The following is a 1,615-nucleotide window of genomic DNA, read 5'->3' as shown; positions in this document are numbered from 1 at the left end:
CCCCCCCCCCCCCCCCCCGCCAAGTACGTCAACTCAGCTAGAGTCCAAATCATGTCAAGTGCCCAAGAGGGAGATGACACGTCACTCTCCTAGAACTGAAAACACGGGGATTCTGTGGATCCAGAGAAAGGAGCATCTGTCCTAAAGAGCCCCAGGCCTTCCTATGTCCGTGGGTAGTGTGGGTGGTGGGTTTGGGCCTGGCAAGACGGGTTCTATTGTTAAAAAAAAAAATGCTTCTAGTTTCTTTCGGATTGTGCAACTTCTCCTGGCTTGAGTATTTGCTGCACAGTGGGAGGGAACACTAAAGAACTAGGCAGAAGGTACCAGTCCAGGTGCGCTATTCTGGCTCCTACAGCGCCAGCTCCTCCTGGATGACTGCCTCCTCTCCCTTTCCCCGCTATTTAAATATTCAGTTGCTGGTCTTCAGAGAAAGCTACCAACTTCTTCCTCTCCTCTTCGCGTGTCCCCACCGCGCCCAGAGTCTGACCTGAGACTGAGCCTTGAGCTGATTCAGGATGTCCTGCATCTCCTCCTTCTGTTTGTTGCAGGGAACCTTCGGTAGTTTGATAGCGCAGCTGCTGTTGAGGTTTCCGCACAGATACTTCGCCATGCCCGCGCTCCCGCTGACAGCACACTTGTAGAAGGAGCCCCCTAGCAGCGCCACCGCCACCCAGGTGAGGGGCGCGAGCACGGCGGCCAGGTTGATCTGCAAGCATGTCAATGCGCTGTGCGACCCGGAGCTGGAACTCGTGCTCCAGGAGCAGCAGCCGGTGAGCAGGCGCCAGGTGCGCGTGTTCAGCGCGTAGCCCATGAGAAAGAGTGCAAGCGCGGGCACCAACAGGAACACCAGGCCATATGGCAGGTTCCAGGTAGCGTTGCAGGGACACTGAAACACCACCTGGGAGAAGATCTTCTCCCCACCCACCGTCAACAGGGTCACCAAGCCATAGCCCAGGGTGCTGCGGTGCTTGCTCTGCAGCAGTTCCAGCACTGCCTTGAACTTCTCCATGGATTCTGTTCACCCTGGGCACCCTGCTGGGTCCAGAAGCTTCAGTTCTGCTCTGTGAGTCGGGAGGGTTGAGTGAACCGGGTCTGGGACTTTACACTCTGCTTTGAAGCAACTGTATAGAAAGGGAAGAGGGCTTCTCAGCCCTCCCAGGGTTTCACTTTCCTTTTCAACCAAAGTAGCTCTGACATGGGCCCATGAATATGCCCCCAGATCCTTGACTTCCTGGGACCCCACTCCACATCCAAAGATTGAAGGGAGCAGAGGAAGCCCTGAGTGAGAGTTGTGAATGACTGTATGTTGACATGTGCAGCCTGTTGAGGACTCCTATACCAATTGATCTATTGTAAATTGGCAAAGCCATTATCCATACTTGTCAGGGTTAAGAGTATTGGCAAGGCTTTCTTTCTGAGTCTTAGTATGCGTGTTTATAAACATTTGATCTTAGAGTGCAAGACTAGTAACTGCAGCTTTCTCCTGGAAGTTTATAGGCTGTGAAAGTTGACCTACAGAGGTGACTTTCCTGTCTAACCCCTCACCCTAATATACAAGCTAAGATTTGGGGAGACCCCCACCTGATCTCAGCTGCATCCCATGGCTGTCTCTTGC

The 1,615-nt window shown here is 53.4% G+C and overlaps 1 protein-coding gene across 1 annotated transcript in view; it reads right to left on the bottom strand.

Moving 5' to 3' along the window:
* The window catches only part of Calhm6 (calcium homeostasis modulator family member 6), a 5,625-nt gene extending 4,370 nt beyond the window's left edge, over positions 1 to 1,255 (bottom strand). The window contains exon 1 of the mRNA XM_050138003.1: positions 488 to 1,255. Within this exon, the coding sequence (XP_049993960.1) occupies positions 488 to 1,009 (522 nt within the window). The 5' untranslated portion in view covers positions 1,010 to 1,255. The remainder of the gene's footprint in view (positions 1 to 487) is intronic.
* Positions 1,256 to 1,615: the final 360 nt, after the last annotated feature.

This window comes from Alexandromys fortis, unplaced genomic scaffold (assembly GCF_014885135.2).
Source record: "Alexandromys fortis isolate MF-2015 unplaced genomic scaffold, M_Fortis_MF-2015_v1.1 scaffold_14, whole genome shotgun sequence".
NCBI lineage: Eukaryota > Metazoa > Chordata > Mammalia > Rodentia > Cricetidae > Alexandromys > Alexandromys fortis.
This window is presented reverse-complemented; position numbering and strand designations above follow the sequence as displayed.